Source organism: Bombus vosnesenskii, unplaced genomic scaffold, assembly GCF_011952255.1.
Source record: "Bombus vosnesenskii isolate JDL3184/JDL3185 unplaced genomic scaffold, Bvos_JDL3184-5_v1.1 scf7180000013265, whole genome shotgun sequence".
Taxonomy (NCBI): domain Eukaryota; kingdom Metazoa; phylum Arthropoda; class Insecta; order Hymenoptera; family Apidae; genus Bombus; species Bombus vosnesenskii.
In genome coordinates this window covers 995,130-1,017,575 of record NW_022882925.1, presented here as the reverse complement: position 1 = coordinate 1,017,575, position 22,446 = coordinate 995,130, and the positions used below count along the sequence as shown (strand labels likewise).

Genomic DNA, 22,446 nt, shown 5'->3' with positions numbered 1-22,446 from the left:
TTTTCTTAGATCGTACGCAATGTATAAAAGTAAATATTATATTATAACAAAATCAAATAATTATCAAACATTGCGCTAACCGGTAGACATTGCTTAAAAATATTAAATGTGTTCGTTCATTAAAGGCATGTTTTCAAACAAAAATTTGGTGTTTTGATTCAGCGGTAAAATTAGACTTTTGAATTGGTATCGTTCGAATCGTTTTCATGAAAATTTGACTTTAGTGTTTATGCTAACCAAGTTTTAGGATTATGTGTTTTCATCAATATTCTGTTTTTGTCATAAAATATTAATTCCTTCTTAAAAAATATATACAACAAAATAATACGGATCCGAATTTATTATAGTGCTTTCTTCATGTTTCATTGTTATAAACATACTAATATTTGCATCGTTTAACCTAATAAACTGTTATTACACACATTCTTTCGTTACGTCCTTTAAAAATATATTAATTATAGTAAGTATAATATCTCATAATCATTAAATTTATGTCTTCTATAAAGTAATAGTATATTTCATGTAACTTGACAGGTATTAATGAAATTATAACTTTAAGTTTAATAAAATCAGTCATGTGTCTTGTTTAAAATAAGTAACATATTAAAACGAAGTGAAAACATTTATTATTAAAAAATGAGTGAAAGTGCACTAATTAATGATGTGCCTGAAAGTAATGGTGGATCAGAACAACCCGTTTACAATGGAGAAACTGAGGAACATACGAGTATATTTAGACTGATAATCTATTCATTTAAAATAAAAGAACATTTCTTTATATTATTATTTAATTGTAACAATTTATTTGTTAGACAAATCACCTGGAAGCGGAGAAGATAAAACACCTGATTCGATATGTGATAATGGAGTTAAAAAAAATAATACAGCTTCTGCTGTTGCAAGTAATACTACCAATACAACTAATAGAGCTAAAAAGAGGAAGAAAATTCCAAGAGATGCCACTGCCCCTAAGCAACCTTTAACTGGTTATTTCAGGTATAGTTCTTTTGGGTATTCTTTCAGTGTTCTTTCAGTATTCAAAAATGTATAATAAAAATGAAAAATATATTTAATTATAACAGATTTTTAAATGATCGACGAGAAAAAGTAAGGACTGAAAACCCTACTCTATCATTTGCTGAAATCACAAAACTTCTTGCTTCAGAGTGGAGTACTCTACCTGCTGATCAAAAACAGCAATATTTAGATGCAGCAGAGCAGGATAAAGAACGATATAATCGTGAATTTAGTGATTATAAACAGACAGAAGCGTACCGATTATTCAGCGAAAAACAATCTTCAGAAAAACAAGAAAATAAAAAGGAAAGAAATGGAACTGATGTAAATTCAGAGCAAAATGTATAATATTTTTGTCTGAATTATCAACTATGTCTCAATTTACCATATCAATGTTAACATTTAATCTTTTATTAGGATATTCAACAAGATAAAGATAATGACTTCACAGGTTTTGATATACCTATTTTTACAGAGGAATTTTTGGATCATAATAAAGGTACATGATAAATATTTTGATATTTACTCTTCATATGCAAAATAATTAACTTAAAATCGTCATAGATGTTTTAGAAGTATTATAAGTACATAGAAATTTTATTTACATAACTTTTATATGTGTAGCATGTGAAGCTGAATTAAGACAATTAAGGAAAGCTACATCAGATTATGAAGCTCAGAATGCGGTGCTGCAACGACACGTAGACAGTTTGTATGCAGCTGTAAATCGTTTAGAATCTGAAACAAACCAACAACACACGACTAATCAAGCTTTACAGCGTCATTTGGATTCTCTTCGTTCACAATTAGCAAGTTGTTTTGCTTCAGTACCTCTACCAGGTTGAACTTGTATAATAATCTTCTCTACAGGATATGTTTCCCCATACATCTATTACTATGTATTTTTTACTATTAGGTACGAACGAAGGTGCAACATTACAAAATATTGATAATTACGTTGAAAGACTTGAATCGTTACTGACTGGCAATGTCGAGCAATCTTTGCGAAACGCTGTACGTAACGCTGTATCTCGCCTTGAATTAATTGGATGACGATCGCCTCCCAGTAGTACAACTACTACATCAATAAAACACCATCGTTCAAGGCACTCACATCGAAAATAAAAAAAGTGATTGTGTTCTTTTCTACATACTTCGTAAAATATAATTTCCTTTTTTAATTGCGTATACTCTATATTATTCATCTATATCATAGATCTTGCGTATAGTTTAATAATAATGGTATATCTTTATATAACAATAATTTTCTATCCAATATGATTTTAAAATTATGCCTTATTTTTTAAATAAATATAATTTATGAGGTATAATTGCATAAAGTTATGTATACAGATGCAATTATTCGTTTGTGTAATTTACATGTACCTAATCAATTCGTAGCATAATAAGGAAGTATCATTATGATACTCTCAGACATTTATTAATAAATTTTTTAAACTTATTAGTGATTTGTCATATTGCTTTTCATAAGATTTCGAAGTTGATTCCAGCAGTATCTGAAAGTGAATCAAAATTCGTGTATAGTTTGCAAAATTAGTCATTTTTCATGGTTTTCTTACCTAAAAGATGCCGCATTTGGGCGTCGATGGATTTCCAAATCATTTAAAGTATATTCAAGTTCTGATGATAAAAATTGTACCATTTCAGTCGATATTGGTAAAATCGAACGTAAAAGTTCGAAAGTATTATGCTGATTTATAATTAGTGACTTTTTAACAGAACTAGATATTATATTATAGAACTTATCCCTGGAATTTTCAATTCTATAAATTATTGTTTAGAAGCAAATATTAAATTAGTGAAAACCAATACTTACTGTAAAGAATTATTCTCTTTGTAATATCTATTTCTAATAATATTATTTATAAAGTCAATAGTCTGTTGTTTATGTGGATGATGGTCATGAACTTTTACATAGCATCCAATAATATATGATGTACAAATTACAATAATGGATTCTACTATATGACATGCATAATTTATTTCATCTTTAAGCAGATTTTGTAAAAGTATCATTACCTGTATTAAAGATATAATAAATGGTAATGGATCTATAATTATATAAAAAATAAAATAATACATATAAATAATAATACATACTAAATAAAAATGTTTATGCATCATATTGTCATTCGAAACATTAAAAAAATTCGTCATCAAAATCTCAAGTATCAAGCGTATATAATCTGCTTTTGCATCTTTAAAGCATTTTAGTAATGAGTCAGATACTTTAAAAGTATTCGCATTAGTAGTTGGTATTATTAAAAATGGCATGTACTGATCAAAAAGATCTCGTATTAATACTTGAAGTGATATATCACTTTTAACATTAAGGGTTTCCATACCCAAAAGTATCATAGAAAACGTCTTCTTTCCCAAATTCTTTAAAAAATTATGTTCCACTGACAATATAGTTTTATTTAGTAATGTTTTGAATATGTTATTTGGTTGATTCTAAAAAGCAATTTAAGTTACTATAATACACGCATTCATTAATTACATAGAATAACTGCATATACTTACTTTAGAATATAACATAATAGAAGTACAGAGAATTAATGTTCCAATGCACCTATATATCCATAAAGCCAATTCTGAATCTTTAGTTTCCTCCATAATAGGTAAAAGAATCCATTTTTCTAAATGATTGAAATACAATCTCCATTTTATATCGTACTGGATTCGTTCCTGTTCAGTCTAAAAAACATTAGTAATGAGCATCTCGAATTGCATTCTAATATATATATGAATAATTGTATAAATATATTACTTTTAAAGTGCTTCTTTTCTTCATTGAATGCATTATAAACATTAAAATAGACTCATCATTATTTTGAAATTCTTGAATATCATTAGATGTTTCAAAAATCTTTTGTATGTCTTCCAATTGTAATATATAATTTTGTAAAACTTTTATTTCATTCCTGTTTGTATCATGACCAATGATGGAACATTTTATCCATGCCTAAAATTCGAATATAATGCAAAAATTGTATTACTCAAAAAATTTATTATTTAATAATCTTATTCACTAACTTGTATAATTATTGTATCAAAATTTTTTATTTCTTTCTTCAGATCTTGAATTGCTTGGTCTTGTTTAAGTATTAATGTCAAATAATGTCTTGTAATTCTGAAATGAGATTTTCATATAATATATTTTGATTATAATATAAATGTTCAATTCTATTACCTTATGTCTTTAACAATTACTGATGATGCAAAGTGCTGAAATAAAGTCGTAGCTGAATGCTTATACTTTTTTGCTGTTGCTGGATTTTTCAATGCTTCCAAAGTAAATAAAACAGCAAGTTTTGAAATATCTTCAAAGTGTACATTAGTAAGAGCAGGATCAAATACAAGTTGTCTAACTCTACTTGCAACATAACACCATAAGGCATCCAGCATCTGTTCTACATCACCTACATATAAATGAATTAAAAAACAGATAAATTATAATTTTTATATGATGAAAAAATAACGAACCTGTATTAGAAGTTTTAGCGAGGTAAATGCAGCTTTCGAAAACGTTAATTAACACTTTCATTAACGTTCCTACCATTTTATTTGAACATTCTAATAAATATCGATCTATCCATCCACTAAATAATAAATATTTTCCTAATCCAATGTTGGTGGATGACAAAATCGTACTAAATACATCAATGAAGTTATTCATCATTATACGAGATGTATCATCTTTGCGACAGCATATAATATTCACCTAAAAATTCAATTAAAATAAACAACATAAAATACTAAGTCTACTGAGACCAAGTTATTATACTGTACCGTATTTATATATAAAGATGCTATATTTGCCAAGTTTAGTTTAAGATCATTATATAAAAGAAGAACAGTCAGTTTTCCTTTCCAAATTAAATTATGTTTTTTACCATTCTCATTATTATATTCTTTTGATAACGGTAAAAGATCTAACATTACTGAACACTGTAAAAAGTTAATTATAAATCTGTTGTCTATTTTCACGAACATAAATTTTGGAAGAAGATTATAATAATTGTATTCAGAACTTACAACATTTGTAGTATCAGCAGTAACAGCTAATGTTAAGAATAATGAAAGAAAATTATATAAGCCAGTTGTTGAAAATTCTTCAACTTTACCCTTGGAAAATTTAGAATAAATGCGACCTTTAATTTGATTCCAATGTTTTGTATCGTTGTTATTATAATTTATACGTAAAAAGGATCCTACAACACGTAATTACGATAAAATTAACATATTTATTAATTCAATTAACTCATATAGAAACAAGACTTACCAAGTAAACGCAAGAACATTCCATAACTTGATTCCTTAATATATTCTGTGTTAGTAATTCTATCTTTTACTTGTTTAAGAAGATCCATAGTAGTTTTCCTAACAAAGAATTCTTTAAATTTATGATAAAAAATTATAAATACATAAAGTATTTACATACTTTTCAACTGACAATGTCCAAGGGCCAGATACTTGTAACAAAAATGGTTCGTCTAATCTTTTATGAAAGCAGTCCCAAAGAAGAGAAATAATTGAAACTTGAGGGTGCCACCAATTAGTAACAATAGTATTTAATAAAGGTATCATAATGCATAACTCTTCATCAATTTCATCTCGTTCACCATCTTTTCCACCTTTAGAAATATATATTTTCAAAATTCTTTCTACTTGCTCGTAGTTAGGCCTGATCTTTAAAAAAATAAATAAATAGTTAACTTTGATGAACACATGAAGATTTGAAAAATAAAAAAATTAAAATATAATTACCCTTGAACATTTAGATCCTAAGTATATTCCATCACTATTGTATCCATATAAAAGTGAAAGATGATGAACAATCCATAAGCAGAATAGCTCAGAATTTTTGCAAAATGTTAGAAAGTCTTTATTGTTATTAGATACATTTCTGTTCAATAATCTATTGATGCATTCATTAATATACTCCCAAAAAGACTATAAATATAAAAACAAGCAATATAAAAACAAATAAATATAAAACATCCATAAAAAATTATATATGCAATACCTTTGATTTCATTCTATCTGATAAACTATCAATAAATATCTGAAGCATAAGCCATAATTCACGAATACAAGTACAATTATATGGAGTTTTCTGTTGTATTTGTGTCAAAGGCATCTAGAATGTATTGCAAAGAAAACACAGATGTAAAAGGTATATTCAAATATTTAATCATAATATTTTATAAAAAAACAGTATACTTTTACCGTCTCAAATATTTTTAATGAAATATAAATTAGATCATTAATAATCATTGCTTGAACATTTTCAAATTCATCCAAATGGTTTTCGATTGAATACTGGCTATATATATGTTTTGTATACATTAATGAGATAAAGAACCACCTTAATTCAATGTGCATATGATACATATGATATTCTAGTTGTGTACACTATAATATGTGAAGCATAAAATTATGATATTAAATATCATTATATTTAAATACAATATTGTGTATATTATTCTTATCTACAAACCTGATTGCCTAATTTAGAGGGTGCATAATGGAATGTTGTATCAGGAATATTATGTATTCTTTCTAGGAAATGTTTTATTATAACGAATAATTCATTAAATTCTTCTTCAATATTTTCATTTATAACTTGTAATGATTGATAATTCCCTTTAATACTACAGATTTATATTCTTAGTATACATAACAAACAAACAAAAATAGCTTTACAGAATAAATTATCTTACCTATTTAGATATATTCGAATATATAGAATAAATTCTGATATTATACATCTTACATAATAAAAATCTATATCATCTGCCTTCGAACTTAAAACTTGATTATAAGTCTCATGCCTACTGAGTATTTTTAATTGCATACTGTTGAAACATAAATGGGATATCAATAAGTATAATGAAATATTTTTATAATAAAATAGAACAATTCGTGCAATCATACAAAAATGCTTCTTACTTCATGCATTTGTTAAAATGTTTTAGATCTAACAATGCTGTTGTAAAAGGCACAGTATAATTAAAAAGTTGTATATTTTTTTCTGATGAGAGACATTCATCTTGTGGATACAAAACTTTCTCCACTTCTCCTCGTGAGAATAAACCATTTTTATCTAATTCCCAATCATTAAGATTCACTTTTCCATTACAGTTGAAAGTTAAACAAAAATCCATGTGTACAGTGTTATTGAAAAAGGTATAAATTATTCAATGCAAATGTGTGCACAAATTGAAACACATATTTTTATATTTAAATCTGAGATCTAATACATAAAATACAGAGTTACATTAAGAATATTATGCACAACTTTTGCAAATTTTCTCTGTCAGATCTCAACCACGAGCAGACGCTTTTTCCTAAGTTTTGGCGGCATTTGTAACAGTGCCACCTAGATATAAATCATATGATGACGCGCGTAACTTTGAAACAAATATTTGCAATGATCATTTTATAGTAAATTACAAATTTAAATAACAATGTTAAACTTTCAGTCAAGGCTCGCAATAAATCGTATAACGCTCTGTTTCTCAAGCTTTCAAAGTAAGTGAATAATTTTTTACAAATGGTTCTTCAAATTTGCTAATTAATTCGGGCGTTATGTTTTGCAATTTTGAAAGTGCCTTTATTAATCGATTCCTTAACACAATTTTACGAGCCACTTGAAGAAAAGGGAGAATTTTGTAATAGTGAAAAAATGGCTCTTCTTTCCGAGACGACGTTGGGATTGAACTTGGATACTGAGAAAAAAGGTTTGTTATAAAGAGTTCTTTTTTTAAGATAAATAATTTATAATTAAGATATATGTGTACAGTTTGAGAAACCCTTAAAATTCTTTGCCTTCTCTCTTTAGTCTTTTTTTGTTCGAAGATACATTTTTCTGAGGTCATTATTAAATCTTTATAGTCATTCCAAGCTTGTTCTTGCTGTGTCTTAATTTCAACAATTTGATTTTTACTAGCATTGGATGTTCCATAATTTACTTTCACCTTATGATGATATTTCACTTGTTCATTTTCTCGATAGCGATTTTCTACTTTTACCAAAAATTCTTTCAGTTTTTGCACTTTTTGCTCCATAGTTTGAAATAAAAATACACCCAACGGTCCTGACAAATAAATAATTTACTTCTTATATATATTTTACATGTAAGCCTATATATATATATATATATATAAAATCTAACCCTTTAATTCATATTCGTTAAATAATTTTCGAATTTTCAAATTTAAAATACAGTTGACAGCGTGCAATGTGTAAAGGGGAAAATAACATTGTTTTAATAAAAGTTTTTCGGAACTTGTGAATTTCATAGTAGATTCTTTTAAATATTTCGGTTTATTTTTCTTTACGGAAATTGGTTTTGCTCCTTTGCAAAAAGTTGTGCTAATATTTTTCTGCTGTATTTTGTTTTCCATTTTTGCATCGATGGTATCCAATTTTTCTCTAATCATTCAGTAATGTTTTCAAATTATATTTATTTGTATTATTTTTCCTTTCTTAATAAGAAATTGTGTCTATAAGTATTCTCACCGTAAAAGACCTGGTCGAGTATAGGCATAGAAATTTATAATATGTGGACTTTTGCATAGATCAGATATGAATATTCGAATTTCAAAATTCATACTTATATATCTAAGAGGCCTATAAATAATCGCAATTATTGCAGGATTCTGCTTTGATTTTATGTGACCTAGAACATGAATAACACAATTTTATAATCTTAATTATTATTCTATGACATCCTATGTGTTATATAAGTAAATAGGTATACCCTACCCCAACGAGGATAAACGTCGACACACGATCCTCCGTTAAATGGTATAATAGTGAAAGAAAAATCTTTCTCTGCGTGGGAATGTATTGGTATTTTGTAGCAAACCCTTTAACAATAAATAATTAGATTCATACTATATATCAAACAATGATCGAGGAAGTAGCTTACGTTCGACCAAGTGGTACATGTCCAAAATTCACAATAGTGGGAAAGGAAAATTTGGTCGTCATTTCCGCGTAGATTTTTATTTGCGTTGTTTGATCATTGTAATAAAGTATTTTTAAAGTGTCATTATAATCTCTATTTTCATCAGGTATAAATAAAATATTCATTTTGAAAACAGATCCAGGATTGAGCCATGTTCTCTATACAATATATACAATTTAATTTCATATAAAACATAAAAAATTAAAGAAAGAATTTCAATCCTTTTTATTCACCTGATAAATATCTTTAAACCTGAAATAATGAGTTTCCAATGGTAAAAATCGAATGGGACACGGTTTAACAAAAAAGTTCGTAATTTCTACTGTTTTCTCTTGAACTTTAAAATTTCCGAAATCAAAATTAAATTTCAATTTCGAAGGTACTACGCTTAATATACCATTATTTGATTCTTCTTCGAATTTATGTATATTTTTTTTTTTGGTTTTATCTATACAGTATTGTGTTTGGTCAAATATATCCATATCCATTTCAGCGTAGAAAACTGGTATTATAATAATATTATTTGACCAGAGAAATCTGTTATGTGAAATGCAACAGGAAACAGCTGAAAGATAAGCATATATTATTTCGTGTAACTTGAGGTAAATAATTTAATTTTCGCGCGAGTGTGTCATTCACATTTCCATCTGTTTACAAAGCTTCTGATAATTTGACAGAACAAAGATAGAGTGCACTATGAGAAGATAGCTATAACTGTTTATATTTGAAGATAGAATTATTATGGATATTTTCGTAATTTTTTCATATACATGATACCGCTGTTTATTTGAAGAACAGTTGGTTCCTCGATACGCTTATAATAAATTGTCGATTGCAAAAAGGAAGTAACATCTCTAACGATACTTGTGAAGTATGACTCACACTACTATGTCAGTTTTTTACAGTTCTACAACTATGTTTTTATAAATACTTCCGTGTTTGTATAAACTGAAACAATTTACTATATATAATCATGAACGTACAGGAATTGCGTGATGGGGTATGTCTTTCTCTATTCCTTTAAATAAATGCATTTTGCTAAACAGTTCTCGAATAGATAAATTGCAAAGTTGGAGGTTATACTCATGTGTCAAACATCCGATTTGTTTCTAAATCTTTGCAATATAATAATTTTGTTAGCATTTTATTTCTCCACATTATCACGTAACTCGAACTTTAGGAACTTTAAGTTAGTATAAATTTATTGCATCATTGCATATTATAAAATTTTTGTATAGTAATTACTTTCTGGTTATTTCTTATTAAGCTTTTTAGTTTCACCTATTTGTATTATTTTTTAGAATGTAAGGGTACTGATATTATATTCTACAAATATGATTAAAGTTATAAAAGATATATGATTTAAATATGTTTTGGAATAAAATATTGGTATCTTTGCAGTCTCCTTTGTTACAAGCTATATTTTTTGGAGATGTAGACGAAGTTCGAGCATTGTTATCAAGAAAGGAAGATCCAAATTGGCAGGATAGGGAACAAAGATCTCTTTTGCATGCAGCTGCATATAGGGGAGATCCAGCGATTGTAGAAGCACTTTTGTTAAATGGAGCTGTAGTAAATGCTAAAGATAAGAAATGGTTAACTCCTTTGTATAGAGCTTGTTGCTCAGGGAATCCCAATGTAGTAGAAGTTTTATTAAGCCACAAGGCAGATGTTAATATCAGGGATCGTAGTTGGCAAACTCCTTTACATGTAGCAGCAGCAAATAATGCAGTTCAATGTGTTGAGCTGATAGTGCCACATTTAATGAACATTAACGTAGCAGACAGGTTTGTATTTTTAATATTTCCTGATTAATTTATTTGAGTAGAAATTAATCGTGTACGCTATAAACATTTACAGAGGTGGTAGAACAAGTTTGCATCATGCAGCTTACAATGGACATTTGGAAATGACAGAATATTTGGCTCAAATTGGTTGTGTAATAAATGCTTCTGATAGGCAAGATCGCAGGGCCTTACATTTTGCAGCATACATGGGTCATGATGGAATAGTGAGGGCACTTATAGCAAAAGGAGCAGATGTAGATGTTAAAGTAATATAAATTTTTTAACATTTTTCATTCTTGTTATTTATGTTATAAAATGTTATTTATATCTACTTGTATATTGTGAAGGATCGAGATTTGTATACTCCGTTACATGCAGCTGCAGCATCTGGCAATGTAGAATGCATGCACACATTAATTAAGTCTGGGGCAGATATTGAAGCAAAAAATGTGTATGGAAATACTCCTTTACATATTGCATGTTTAAATGGTCATGCTGATGCAGTTACAGAATTAATTGCCAATGCAGCAAACGTTGGTGAGATGATCTTAAAATTTGTTGAAAAAATTTTGTTTGCAATTTTTATTGATGATTCTTGATGATAGATGATGATTCTTTTAATAGAAGCTGTAAATTATCGGGGACAAACGCCGTTACACGTTGCTGCTGCTAGCACTCATGGTGTTCACTGTTTAGAAGTACTTTTGAAAGCTGGTTTGAGAATAAATGTTCAATCAGAAGATGGGCGTACACCTCTACATATGACTGCAATCCATGGTAGATTTACTCGATCAAAAAGCTTACTTGATGTTGGAGCATTGCCAGACACTAAAGATAAAAATGGAAATACCGCTTTACACGTCGCCGCTTGGTATATTACAATAACAACTTTATTTTATTCAATGATCTTTTTTCAATATCTATCTGAATCCCAACTCATGTAGGTTTGGCCATGAATGTTTAACAACAACTTTATTGGAGTATGGTGCATCCCCAGCAGCACGCAATGCTGAACAGCGTACCGCATTGCATCTTAGTTGCTTGGCAGGTCATATCGAGGTAACGTGTTTATATATGTATATATTTACATTTATATATATATATATATATAATATAATATAATATAATATAATATATATAATATTATATATAATTATATATATATATAATATATATAATATATATATAATATATTATATATATATATATATATATACTAACATTTCTGTTAAATTAATTTTTTAATGACATTTACAGGTCTGTAGAAAACTATTACAAGTTGATAGCCGACGTATAGATTCAAGAGATATTCGTGGTAGAACACCACTACATTTAGCAGCATTCAAGGGATCTGTTGACTGTTTAGATTTATTGTTATCCAATGGAGCTAATTTTCGATTAACTGATAATTATAGCAGGTTAGCACTTCATCATGCTGCTAGTCAAGGTCATTATCTTTGTGTTTTTACTTTGGTTGGATTTGGAAGTGATTCTAATGCACAAGACGTAGACGGTGCAACTCCTTTGCATTTAGCTGCAGCATCAAATCCCAGAGATTCTGGTGCTCAGTAAGTATTAGATTATTTATGTGTAGTTTACTCTGTACAAGAATTTCTCTAAAAATTTAATTTATATTATCTCTACTTAGATGCGTACAGTATTTATTAAAGCACAGAGCAGATCCGCGTTTGTGCGATAAACGAGGCTTTACTGCTATTCATTACGCTGTAGCTGGAGGAAATCAGCCAGCTTTAGTAGCTTTATTAGAAGCTTGTCCACAAGGGAATCTAATAGCGTCATCTAATTCTACAGGAAAGTCAGAACCTCCATTACCTGCATTAACACCCTTACATCTTGCTGTAAGTCTAAAGAAATTAATAGTTCAGTAACTGAAGATATAATTATTTACATTTATAGGCATACCATGGACATATTGAAATTTTAAGCTTACTACTACCATTATTTCCCAATACTAACATTAAAGAAGATACTGGTAAAACGCCACTGGATCTAGCTGCCTATAAAGGACACCAAACATGCGTTCAACTTTTATGCGTGTTTTATGGAGCTTGCGTATGGGTCCAAGATTCTATTACAAGGCGTACTCCAGTACATTGCGCAGCAGCAGCAGGTCATGTTAATTGTCTAGAACTTCTATTGGAGAATGCAGGAGATTCAAATGTAGTTAATTGTTACGATATTAAGCAGCGAACTCCTTTAACACTAGCAGTGGCAAATAGCAATCCAGAATGCGCCCAGTTACTTTTAAAATACAAAGCTGATTGTAATTTACTAGACATAAACAAGCATACACCATTATTTCGAGCAGTGGTTAAGGAACGTGATCATCAGTTAGTGGAGCTATTATTATCACATGGTGCACAAGTAGCGATACAAGATACAAATGGTAAAACGCCATTACATTTAGCCGCCGCATGTGGAAGGTTGGTTCCTTTTATCTAATTAAAAGATTTGTCAGTATTTTTATATACTCAAAATTTATTTTTTTGTAGAGTAAAAGCATTGGCTTCTCTTGTCAAAGCTAATCCTGCTGCTGCCACTTTAAAAGATGATCAAGGATGTACAGTCCTTCATTGGGCCTGTTACAATGGAAACTCGAATTGTGTGGAATATCTGTTAGAACAAAATGTAATTGACTCATTAGAGGGTAGGTATTTTCTCGATGTTAGGTAAACGAGTATTCTTGGTTTTGAATCTAAATTATTTTGTTTTATAAACAGGCAGTCCATTTTCGGCTGTTCATTGTGCAGTTTATCAGGGATCAGCACATTGTTTAGAATTATTAATAAATAAATTTGGGGGAAAAACTGTCGCTGCTCCGAGAGATGTTCCAGGTGGTCGGTTGCCTTTGCATATTGCAGCTAGTTCAGGATCTGTAGAATGTGCAAAACTGATTTTAAGTTCTGTTGGACCTGAATTAGCTGGGCTCGAAACTCCAGATTATTCAGGTCGAACGCCACTACTTTGTGCTGCTATTACGGGTCAATGTGCTGCTATCGGTATATTTTATTTAATTATGTAAATATTTGGTACTTATTTGGTGTTTCTTCTTCATATTCATAATTATTTCTATTGATAGAATTATTGCTTGAATGGAAAGCTGATGTGCGTGCTGTTGATTGTAACAAAAACACAGCTCTTCACTTAGCTTGTCAAAGACGACATTCTGTTGCTGCTTCACTCTTACTAAATTTGATCAATTCACTTAATGCTAATGGTGAAAATACATCACAGCAACAACAAAGCATTATTAACATGGCCAATAAGCAGCGAAGAACACCATTACATCTAGCAGCAAGAAACGGCCTCGTAACGGTAAGGAAATGACTCATTGTATTTAAGTAATTGTTTTAGAATTGTAAGAACACTCATAGGAATTTATTTTCCATAGGTAACACGACGTTTATTGCAATCGGGTGCAAGTGTCGTTGCTGTCGATGCAGAAGGACTCACACCTGCATTAGCTTGTGCTCCGAATCCGGCTGTAGCACGATGTTTAGCCACCATTCTTGCTGCACATGGTGCGTATATTAATCTTTCTAATTCTCAATTTTTAGTCCAGGATTTGTCATAAGTTATTAGTCAATCATTACCATAGGTCAAAATTTGGAAGCTACACAACATTCACCGTCAATTCAACAAACATCAGAAGTATATTTAAATGGCAGAAGTGGTGATTCACAACACAGTTCAGATTCGGAGTTTTACTGACAGCAGGCATCACGCTTAGATCATCAAGCGTTTCAAAATTTAAACGTCGATTCAATGCACGGAAATATTGATGCAGCAAGATTAATTTGGACAAGCTGTTGGTTGTTTTCAATTTTGACATAATGCTTCTATATGTAAGAGAGCCAATTTATCAGGTATGGGAAATCAGTCCTTAACAATCGTTCATCTGCAATTGTCAACCTCTTAACAAGTAATAATGACAATACCCCCATTTTTACTATTAACATTTCGATAGAATTGCGAACTGCCAAGAGGAGTATGATAATATGTATTTAAACAATGGGTAAGAGAGCAATAATATTAGGCTTAAAAGTTTATATTATTCAGTAAGTATAACTAGATATCTTACATTAATCCTAGGACGCCTAAGGTGTTAAAAGATATAAGATCAGTCCAAAAGCGGGTCATTTTCTGTCTATATAAAAAAGGAGCGATGAATTCTGTTTTTCTTGTTTTATTCATTAAAAGACACACTTATTTACACTTTGAGCAAATGATCGAATTTAGCTATTTTCAATAATACCTTTTGTTCTTTGCAACTATCTTGTTGCAACACATGACATTTTTATAATATTTTTTATAATATTTCGATTCTATGGTCTTTATATAAACTACGAATAAACCAGTTCAGATAACATGACATAATAATAAACACATGAGCTGTCACTGACATCGAAACACATGTAACTACCTCTTAAGATTTATATGTAATTTATAATAGTGTTACATACAGCTTGAGAGTAAATTTTGTCACTGGTCAATTAGTTATATCACAAATACACTCAAGAGAAATTAGATTACTGGCCTCTTAGAAAAAATTTGTTGTAGGAAAAGTTAAAGTTTTGTTAAAGAGTGTTAAAGAAAAGTTAAAGAGTCTTGTGGACATTTTCTGACCCTCCCATAGGTGTCTTAGGGTTAAGGGAATATACATACCTTTATTTTTGCTTCAATGTCATAATTGCATGCACATATATGCTCCTGACACTGTGGTCAATGCGTAAATGTGTCTGGTACAAAAAATGGTTTGTAGATGAAACATAGATATTCATATAGTGAATTGCTGACGTAATTGATACCTCATTAAAAAAAAAGACACGATAATGCTTGCATTATCGATTTTATTGTAATGTAAGGATGCTCCATAGACTCGTAAATTTAATTCCTAAAATAAATTCCTGTGACCCGCCAGCTTACTGCTGTTACTTGCATATTTTTAATAATCAGCGATATTTATAATATAATAAAGCTTTCTCTATTTTGCAATGTAATCAATTTTTCATCAATTAGGAAAAGTACAAATTGTATGAATAAAAAATGTCGTAGTTTTTTAAATATGATCATGCTATCATGTTTGAAATTTAGTTAGCATAAAGGAAAAAGAAGTCTATATATTTTCGTTTACTTTACATTGAGTCAACACTGTACAATGATTTAATTAATGTTGTCCATTGGAATCGTAATAGTCATTTTAATAGAGGATGTAGCAAGGCAGTTTTTATTATTTTACTTATTGAGACGAGTCTTAAGTGGACCATATAAAGGACATTAACCAATGAATGCATAGTCGATTAATTAACTGTATGAACATTTACAGTTTATAAATTTATTATCTATAGAGAAGTAGATAAATTACTAGTGACATGCTCTCTATATCTTATGGAGGAAAGAATATTAGGTTATTGATATAAGATAAATATTGCACAGAATCTTTGCATTTATTATTTTTAATAAGTTTATCTAAGGTCTTCCATTTGTAGTACCTTTATTTAAACTGTGAAGCGATATATAAGTACATCGAGCGGATTCCGTTTCTCGAATTTTTCAGTTTGGAATTTTAAGATTAGGTACGTTATACAAGCGTTTGATGTTTTTTTGTAGAAATATGTATATGTTTATAAAGAGAAATCAGCTCAACTAATAATTCAATTGCGTTCAATTGCATTTTATCGTATAAAGCGCGAGCGTTTTTAATTAACAAAAAGAACTAGTACGAAAGTAATAAACAGTACCGTATTATAAATGTCCTGTTGTAAATACAAAAAACGGACTTACATTGCCTGACAAAATTTTTAATATAATAGTACAGATTAACAAAAAGAGAAGAAAAGTTTAGATATTTTCTTAGATATTTGTAGTAAAAGCCTAAACTGCCTAAACACATTGACACACGGAAATATGAAAGTAGAGCTTGTAAAAGATGACATAAGTAGTTACGGTGAAGCATCATTAACGATCCAAATGATTGATCGAGACCATGATTGAACTATCAATTAACAAAAATCGAATGATTTCTTTTATGTGTACATCGATATATAGGGTGTCTCAGTATTCATGACACTGGTAATGTATTAAAATTTATATTGTAAAATGTATATAATTTGCAGTTCATAATACTGAAACTTTATTAGAAAATGTAAAAATTTAAAATGTAATTAAAAATGTAAAAATTTAATTAATTTAATTTAAAAAGATGTAGCAATTTTATTCTACATTTTCAGTTAATTTTTACATACATCAGTACCTTGCTGATTGTATCATGATTATTAAGACACCCTGTATGTATGCACTGTTAATTTTGTACTTAAGAATTCCCGTAATATTTGCATTTATCACTATCAATATTGTAACAAAAAATAGAGGCGCAACAGATAATGCTGTGTCCATTTCGACCGATCAAAGAGTTTTCAAATCATATCGTGCACGGAATATGTATGTATTTTTATTGTATATATATATATCGATTGCGATGATTGTTTAAACAGGTGAATGTCCAAGTGTGCGTGATACCACAGACGAGTACTTGTACCAATGCGGTGGTACGAAAATGTGGGAAACTTAGGGTGAAATAGTCAATCCAGTTTGTACGTCGTCTTTTGCGAGTCACGCAAAGATCAAATAATACGTTATTTTTCTCTTGAAAAATGTGAAAAATCATGTGCGTTGTACATATTGACAAATATTTTTTAATACATTAATCGGTATGTATATTATGAATTCTGGGAATTTCATACCGTAATATTATATTAAAATTGTGCTACAATTAAACGACTGTCTCTGATATCGTGCATTCTGTATTACGCGATCATTTGTAATCAATAAACGACATTATGTTTTATTTTTATACAATTTTCTTTTCATTTTGTAGATCCACGTCTTTTCTGTTCTCTCTGCAATATAAAAGTTCAATATTTCAAACATCTTCAGCTTTATAAAAATCCATCTTATATATTATTGTTTCTTTCTTTTAATGCTTATAACCGTTTATTCTGTCACGTTCATCTAATCCAAAAGATCACTTTTTGCCTCAATTCTTTGCAACAAACAACTAATCAATTAAACAATAAATGAGAATTGCTTGAGAGATACATTTTTTATCGTACGGATTTATTTCAGGAAATGTAATTCAGTAATTAATGAATAATTTCATAGATTAAAGCACAGTTGTCCTTATCTTAATAATTTAATAGGATAAAACAAAGAATTTCTATTTACTTTTTCATTTTATTCTTATTTTTTATAAAGATGTACATCTTTCTGGTACCAAAAAAATACATTAATATTAATATAGTAATTACCACAAGAAACTACCTTTTATTTACTTTTATAATAGAAAACAAGTGCCCTTTTATCATCATTAAATATTGCTAAATATTCTTAACAAAATTATTTACATGGCCGTTTTATTAATGTCATACAATATATTATTATAAGGCACAATTCTGCGTATGTATAGATATTATGATCTAATTGTATGTGTGTTTAAGCAAATTCCTTTAATTTCTTAAAGGAATTAAAATTAAATTCCTTAAAGGAATAAGAAGTCATGAGTCAATTTTTTATTATATTAGGTAAAATTGTTAGGTAAAATTCCATATTTTTCCATATATTTTGCAAAAGCAGGTAATAACTCTTTTACAGTAACTACCATGTATTCAAACAAGGCTGCTATTATTTTATTCAATAGTTTTTGCATTTGTTCATCATTAATGGAAGATGTATCTAAATACCTAAAATTTTCTTTTATATAATTCCATACAAAATGAACTGCTTTATGTAAATACTCTGAATCAAATGAAGATTTTGTTATCAGAGCAAGAGATATTTCAAATATTATAAGAAGAAAACATGAGGCATTCTTCATGTATCTTATATCATTTAAAATTTCAATAAATTGATTAATATCATATTTTATACTGTTCCCATTATTTAAAAATGCATCCTTTAATAAAGACAATAGCAAATCTTTTAACTGAGGCAATTTATCTTGAGCATTGCTATTCTCTTTGTTAAATGAATATTCATTTTCTTTCTTGTCATGTGCAAATAATATGTCTACAAATTTCATTGGATCTAGTAAATGCATACCACAAATTATCAGTTCGTTATTTTGCAAAGATATGGTAGGCATTTGAGTGGGAATAGCACCCAAATTATTTTCAAGTTGTAACTGTTGCTTGTTATTGATGTAACGTATAACTTCAGCATTTTCAAATATTTTATCTGTATTATTTGCAGTAGCAGTACGCTTCGCACGATTAAATTTTCTACGAAGATTTTTGGAACGTAAAGTGCTTCTATAGTTATCTAAAATGTTACCTTGTGTAGATTCAATTAACTCTGCTGCAAACTGGGTATTTAGAATTGCATTACCAAAGAACAAAATATGAGCTGCCAGAGATACTACATCTGAAAAATGAACTGTGCCATCTTCCTGATATCTATTATAGATACAGTATGCTTGATATCCTACACCAAAACCATTGATACCTAAATTACTTAATACTAATGTATTGTATGCAAGTCTAGTTGCAGTGCCTATATTACTACCATTCTGAACAAGCTTAGTAATAGCAAAAGATCCACCTAAGGCTGCTATACCAATTGTACTGCCAGTTATACCTAACCATGAAGAAAATGCATCTTTATCCTTTAGTGGATTTATAGTTTCTTCATGAGATCTTCTGTTTACTAATTTTTTTACTGATCTACTCACTGTCCATGCACCAGTTACGCCAGAACACACTGTTGCACCTGCAATTGTAACAACATTATTATAATTTTAGTTATTTTGTTATTATGCAACAATTACTCCCAGAAGAATATATTGTATTGTTATATATATATAAATTGAAAAACACTTATGCATATGAATATAAAATACAACTTTATGTAACCTACCTAGCACAACTGGACCAATAGGTGTAAACAAAGATGCAACTCCTAAAACAACTCCAGCTGCACTTATTACACTAGAAGCTGTATCTGCTACATTAAGAAAAGTATTTATAGGTTTACATGCAGGTGATTCTACAATTTCTAACCATACTGTTGAATATTTTTCAGTAATTTCATAAGTCGTATCCGGTTGATAAAATCCATCCTTTGGAAGAACCATGGTACATGGTGGTAAAGTATTGTTGTCCTTGTAATCTGTCCAACTTTTATATATCCTACCATTCATATCAATATACCAAATTTGTTGCTTTTTACATTGTGAGTATTTTATCTTAAATATTGGTGTTAAACGTATGTTTATTTCGTTTTCCTCTTTTAAAGTAGGTACATTAACTGAATTATTTTTAGGATGGAATATTACGTTGAAAATTACTCCATAATAAACTCCTTTTGTGTTTGATTTTTCTTCCGTCCCTGCTTTTATGTTTTCTTCTCCAAATTGAAGTATTTTGTCATATATAATATCTATAGTTTTTTTTGCTTTCTCTGAGTAATAAAATGTTTCAACTAAATCATAGTTATTAGTTACTTTATCCTTATTATATAATACAACATCAGCCGTTTCATCTTCTGATGCAGGACCATAAATTGCAAACCCAATATTTTGTCTCAAATACTTATATTCATCTTCCTCATACAGTGTCCATTCTGCCAAAAGTTCATAATATTCTTGTTGCTGTACCTTAGCAATTCCCAACATTTCATCCTACAGAGAATTGAAAAAATGGAATAAATAATTCTTGTGCGCAAACAAAGATATTTAAGAAACTTATATTTTTTAATGAAAATGACTGCGAGCATTATGTATATGTATATAATTGATATTTACCCAAACTGGATCCATACTAGACATTGTATTCATTATAGGTGTAAAATTTTTTACAAGTACAAAATTACACAGATCTTACCTGCAACATACATTTTTAAATTACAATAAATTTTTAACTTTTCACATATTATTTTTTGATTTTGGGACAAACGAATTGGACAAAACATTAAAATCATTAACAAAATATTACAATAAAATGAATGAATATTCACTTATCAATCAATTATATAATAACACAAATATTTTTGTATTTCATCGATCTTTTTACGATATTAGCTAAAATTAAACTTGAATGTTTCATTTTATAGCAACAAAGTAGATAAAATTCATTTACACATCAAAACTTTTGGTAATGTGTAATTCAATAGAATATGTAAATATACTTTAAAACACAATAAACTTACGATCGATGTATTAAGAAATAGGTGCCACGTCTTATATATTCTTGCATCGGTGCTTCCCCGTGTACAGAGCATGAGAATCCCAATCCTAAAATCCCCACAATAAAATTCTACCATATATTCAAATATACATATCTAGGTCAGCCAAATGAAAATTCACAAAATCCGTTGTATAACTCAGCTAGCCAACCTAAAAATTAAAATTTTGTTTGGACATTATGCATTATGTATATATTCTTTAGATGCTAATTATTTTTCTTGTTATGTAATTAACATCCTTTATATAATATAAATATTATATATCAGCAAAAATATTATAAAATCTATTTATGTGTTTACTCTTCTCTCAGATTTAACTAAACTGATTAATCCATTCTTACCAGTGTAACGAAACAGTTGGACAATCTGGTATTATATAATACAAAATATTAAAAAATATTGCACATTTTCTGAATATGTGACTTACGTTGCAAATAACTAGAGAATATAAACTAAGAATATTTAACATCAGTGTTATCAACAGGAAATTTAATAATAAAGCTATTGTATCAACATTGGATTATAGAAATAATGGATTATTTTACTAAATTTAATGCTCTTTACACAATTATAGTTCTATTAATGTTTCAATCAATATTTAACAAATTTAAAAATCTTGCATTTTATACAATATCGTAAAAATTTAATGCTTAGTAACTATACATATATTATCTGTACATAAAAGAATTACTAATCAGATATTGAGAAATGTACCCTATAAGGACTTATTAATCTAAAAAAAAGGAACAAGTTATAAGTTACATAGTAAAAATAACTTATCATTTATTACATCGTTCTTTATAATTCTGATAATTATTTTAATGTTTTACATCGTTCTTTATAATTGTAAATGTTGACAACAGTCGCAACATTATTAAATACCCATTTATTATATAATAACTATTCGACTGTTACATAGTAAAAATAACAGTCGAGTAGTTATTATATAATAAATGGGTATTTAATAATGTTGCGACTGTTGTCAACATTTACAATTATAAAGAACGATGTAATCTTATTGTTGTAACTCAAATAAAAAGAAACACTATCCTTAATTTATTATAATATGCATTGAAAGTGCACATGTAAATAGTATATTTCTTCTCATTGCAATAAGAGTAAGATTTAGAAATACAACATTTTTACATGTATAATTTTTTATAATACATGTATAAGATGTAACATGATTATAGTAAGATATAACTAAGATTTTTTGTAAAATACATTACTTCTATGCAAAATGACGGAAGTCCAAGCGCCTCTTGCGGGAATAAAGTAAAAATGAAATGATGGAAACATCAGAAATAGTTCTTTAGTCTGCTCTATATTACTTTTGACTTCTTTTACTTTTATCATATCGCAACAGAAGAAAAAGTGCAATAACTT

At 28.8% G+C, this 22,446-nt stretch overlaps 5 protein-coding genes across 11 annotated transcripts; 2 read left to right on the top strand and 3 right to left on the bottom strand.

The window, feature by feature from the left end:
* The first annotated feature begins 203 nt into the window (after positions 1-203).
* LOC117243074 (high mobility group protein 20A) lies at positions 204-2,479 on the top strand. The gene is made up of 7 exons (XM_033510257.1): positions 204-460; positions 535-727; positions 813-996; positions 1,083-1,359; positions 1,435-1,516; positions 1,642-1,857; positions 1,934-2,479. Exons 2-7 carry the CDS (start codon positions 637-639, stop codon positions 2,068-2,070), a joined length of 987 nt encoding a protein of 328 aa, XP_033366148.1. The 5' UTR covers positions 204-460; positions 535-636; the 3' UTR covers positions 2,071-2,479.
* Positions 1,899-7,386, bottom strand: LOC117243066 (protein MMS22-like). 2 transcript variants are annotated; one of them, XM_033510244.1, is made up of 19 exons: positions 6,994-7,385; positions 6,765-6,899; positions 6,542-6,695; positions 6,271-6,456; positions 6,068-6,181; positions 5,809-5,994; positions 5,483-5,730; positions 5,324-5,421; positions 5,077-5,252; positions 4,831-4,989; positions 4,525-4,762; positions 4,232-4,460; positions 4,075-4,171; positions 3,809-4,003; positions 3,562-3,735; positions 3,139-3,492; positions 2,855-3,057; positions 2,598-2,786; positions 1,899-2,534 (listed from the first exon to the last, which is right to left on the bottom strand). In XM_033510244.1, the coding sequence occupies exons 1-19, from the start codon at positions 7,206-7,208 to the stop codon at positions 2,480-2,482; spliced, it is 3,405 nt and encodes a 1,134-aa protein (XP_033366135.1). In that variant the 5' UTR covers positions 7,209-7,385; the 3' UTR covers positions 1,899-2,479. The 2 variants fall into 2 exon arrangements, with proteins under 2 accessions (XP_033366135.1, XP_033366134.1); XM_033510243.1 differs by having other exon boundaries at positions 4,831-5,252; positions 6,994-7,386.
* A 413-nt stretch (positions 7,387-7,799) lies between these two features.
* On the bottom strand, positions 7,800-9,615 carry LOC117243075 (cilia- and flagella-associated protein 221-like). The gene is made up of 5 exons (XM_033510258.1): positions 9,250-9,615; positions 8,978-9,174; positions 8,812-8,915; positions 8,566-8,725; positions 7,800-8,140 (listed from the first exon to the last, which is right to left on the bottom strand). Exons 1-5 carry the CDS (start codon positions 9,502-9,504, stop codon positions 8,044-8,046), a joined length of 813 nt encoding a protein of 270 aa, XP_033366149.1. The 5' UTR covers positions 9,505-9,615; the 3' UTR covers positions 7,800-8,043.
* Positions 9,616-9,734: 119 nt separating this feature from the next.
* LOC117243067 (serine/threonine-protein phosphatase 6 regulatory ankyrin repeat subunit A-like) lies at positions 9,735-15,397 on the top strand. Of its 3 annotated transcripts, XR_004495384.1 has the most exons (15): positions 9,737-10,016; positions 10,418-10,803; positions 10,877-11,069; positions 11,151-11,340; positions 11,428-11,674; positions 11,748-11,862; positions 12,061-12,371; positions 12,452-12,662; positions 12,721-13,247; positions 13,317-13,475; positions 13,549-13,823; positions 13,904-14,139; positions 14,216-14,345; positions 14,423-14,690; positions 14,792-15,397. XR_004495384.1 is itself a non-coding variant. In XM_033510246.1 (14 exons), the coding sequence occupies exons 1-14, from the start codon at positions 9,990-9,992 to the stop codon at positions 14,533-14,535; spliced, it is 3,120 nt and encodes a 1,039-aa protein (XP_033366137.1). In that variant the 5' UTR covers positions 9,735-9,989; the 3' UTR covers positions 14,536-15,397. The 3 variants fall into 3 exon arrangements, 2 of the variants coding, with proteins under 2 accessions (XP_033366137.1, XP_033366136.1); XM_033510246.1 differs by having other exon boundaries at positions 9,735-10,016; positions 13,317-13,471; positions 13,545-13,823; positions 14,423-15,397; XM_033510245.1 differs by having other exon boundaries at positions 14,423-15,397.
* A 2,657-nt stretch (positions 15,398-18,054) lies between these two features.
* Positions 18,055-22,418, bottom strand: LOC117243058. 4 transcript variants are annotated; one of them, XM_033510223.1, is made up of 6 exons: positions 22,290-22,418; positions 21,025-21,211; positions 20,621-20,699; positions 19,735-20,497; positions 18,357-19,587; positions 18,055-18,321 (listed from the first exon to the last, which is right to left on the bottom strand). In XM_033510223.1, exons 3-5 carry the CDS (start codon positions 20,651-20,653, stop codon positions 18,401-18,403), a joined length of 1,983 nt encoding a protein of 660 aa, XP_033366114.1. In that variant the 5' UTR covers positions 20,654-20,699; positions 21,025-21,211; positions 22,290-22,418; the 3' UTR covers positions 18,055-18,321; positions 18,357-18,400. The 4 variants fall into 4 exon arrangements, with proteins under 4 accessions (XP_033366114.1, XP_033366112.1, XP_033366113.1 ...); XM_033510221.1 differs by having other exon boundaries at positions 18,055-18,326; positions 18,364-19,587; XM_033510222.1 differs by lacking the exons at positions 21,025-21,211; positions 22,290-22,418 and adding an exon at positions 20,833-21,017 and having other exon boundaries at positions 18,055-18,326; positions 18,364-19,587.
* Between the last annotated feature and the right edge of the window lie 28 nt (positions 22,419-22,446).